The 2,020-nt window shown below is 43.1% G+C and overlaps 1 protein-coding gene across 3 annotated transcripts in view; it reads left to right on the plus strand.

Annotated features, from left to right (window-relative positions):
- The window catches only part of zgc:153990 (nuclear apoptosis-inducing factor 1), a 9,533-nt gene extending 8,535 nt beyond the window's left edge, over nt 1-998 (plus strand). For 2 of the 3 annotated variants that reach the window (XM_014023718.1, XM_014023717.1), the window contains exon 5: nt 393-998. In XM_014023718.1, coding sequence (XP_013879172.1) covers nt 393-814 — 422 coding nt within the window. In that variant the 3' untranslated portion in view covers nt 815-998. The remainder of the gene's footprint in view (nt 1-392) is intronic. The other variant, XM_014023719.1, reaches the window with a different exon arrangement.
- The last annotated feature ends 1,022 nt before the right edge of the window (nt 999-2,020 follow it).

Consider the following 2,020-nt stretch of genomic DNA (forward strand, 5'->3'; position numbering starts at 1 on the left):
GATGGAAGATGGATGGATGGATGATGATGGATGGATGGATGGATGGATGGATGGATGGATGGATGGATGGATGGATGGATGATGATGATGATGATGATGGATGGATGGATGAATGGATGATATTAATTTTGTAATAAATTGTTTTTAATCCTGAGTTTTGGACAAAGCTGGACGCCATGTTTGTTTTTTTTATTTCTGTATTCAAATACAAACAAACATATTAACATTAAAATGTAATTATTACTAAACATCTAAAGGTTTATTGTGTAGTCTTTATATTTTAGTTTTTAAGAAAGGTAAATAAATGCTGTTTAAATGTTTAACAGAGTGAAAGTGCATATTTCATGTGTGGTGGAGCTGGAGGAAGCTCTAACCTGAACATGTCTTTGAAGATACAGAAACTGGGTATGGAGACTCTGATGAGGACCAGAGAGACGACGTGCTTCCATCGACTCAGAGAGTCAAAACRAGCGACGATCATCATTTTAACAACGGCCTCCACAGACAGGGACAACCTCACACGTCCACGTCAGCCCCCACGCTCCCAGCGCTGGGTCAGAACCCGAGGGACAGCATGCTGCAGAACGCATCGCAGAGCCTGCAGGAGCAGCACGCCACCAACGTGCTGCTGGAGACCGTGTCTCGCTCCCTGGAGCTGCTGTCCGAGTCGGTGCAGCAGCTGGCAGAGACTCAGCAGGAGTTTGTGCGCGAGTCTCTGCAGCTGCAGAGGGAGACGGTGCAGGTTCTCAGAGACTTCACAGGCGGAGCCATCGCCCTGATGCACGACAAACTGAACGGGCGGCCGGCCTTATAACAGCACCACCCCGTGGTGGGGGGGTGGGACTCAGTTCTCAGGAGGAAGACGTTTTAACCSCAGGTGGACGTCACCTCTTACTGTACTTTTTGATAGGACTCCGTTTTAAAGCTGTMACACTTAAAGAACTGTCACTGAAGTGTTGGATTGTAAAAATAAAAAAGTTTTAGCCATAAAGAGAGAACATGGAGTAAGAGTTAATGATGATGAGAAGGTTTGTGTCAGGGTTCAGCCCAACAAACTCCTGTTAATTTTATATTACAGATATATCAAATACATATTAGCAAATCAGAAAATCAAAAAATCTGTTTATTTCAGTTCAAAAAAGGACCATATAAAGATTCATACAGTGATGTATAGCAAGCATTTATTTCTGATTCTTTTGATGGTTTTGGCTCACAGCCAATCAAAACTCAAACGTTGAGTTTGTCAGACAATACATCTATTGTTCTTACGTATGATCAGGATATAATAAGTCCAGGTTGAGGCTCGCTCTGCAGGCAGAATCACCCCGCAGACAGAAGAGGGCTCTGCTGAGCCACGCTCCCACAGAAACCTCAAACTTTGAGTTTTAGTTTTTCTCACTTGCTGAAACACATTTCCTGAAACCATCCATCCATTTCTCTAACCTGTGGACACAAAAACACACAGCATGGATAAAAAAAAAACACAATCGGCCCATCAGACTGGCTTTAGACAGCAGCAAAATGCTGTTACTAAAGTTTGAAATAATGTGGAGGTCTCGGACCACCGTGTTGGTCTGCTGTTAGATCTGTCTAACCTACAAGTTTTGCCTGTTTCCCTGCTTTAAACACACCTGATTCAAAGAATTAAGTTACTCAGAATGTCATCAGGTGGAACAGAAACCTGTYCATGACTCATTCATTTCAGGGTGGAGACCTTCAGATGCGGACRTCAGACTGAGCTGCTTTTCTAATCACCTCTCTGCTCGTAAAGTGTTCAACTCAAAGCTGCAGGATCCAGTTATCTACAGATAAAAGGTGTTCTGCAAGGCTCTGTCAGAGGCCCTGCTCTCTTTATGAACAACATTATTTCATGTGTCTCTTGTTCAAATCCCTTATTGAACTTTTTAAAAACTACAACTAAAACCATGGTTGTTTAAAGGCACAGTGTGTAGGATTTGTTGTTTTTGGTGACATCTAGTGGTTGAGTTGTTGAATCATCCTCCCTGGTCCTCCCCCCACC

This window comes from Austrofundulus limnaeus, unplaced genomic scaffold (assembly GCF_001266775.1).
Source record: "Austrofundulus limnaeus strain Quisiro unplaced genomic scaffold, Austrofundulus_limnaeus-1.0 Scaffold388, whole genome shotgun sequence".
In the NCBI taxonomy this organism is placed as follows: domain Eukaryota; kingdom Metazoa; phylum Chordata; class Actinopteri; order Cyprinodontiformes; family Rivulidae; genus Austrofundulus; species Austrofundulus limnaeus.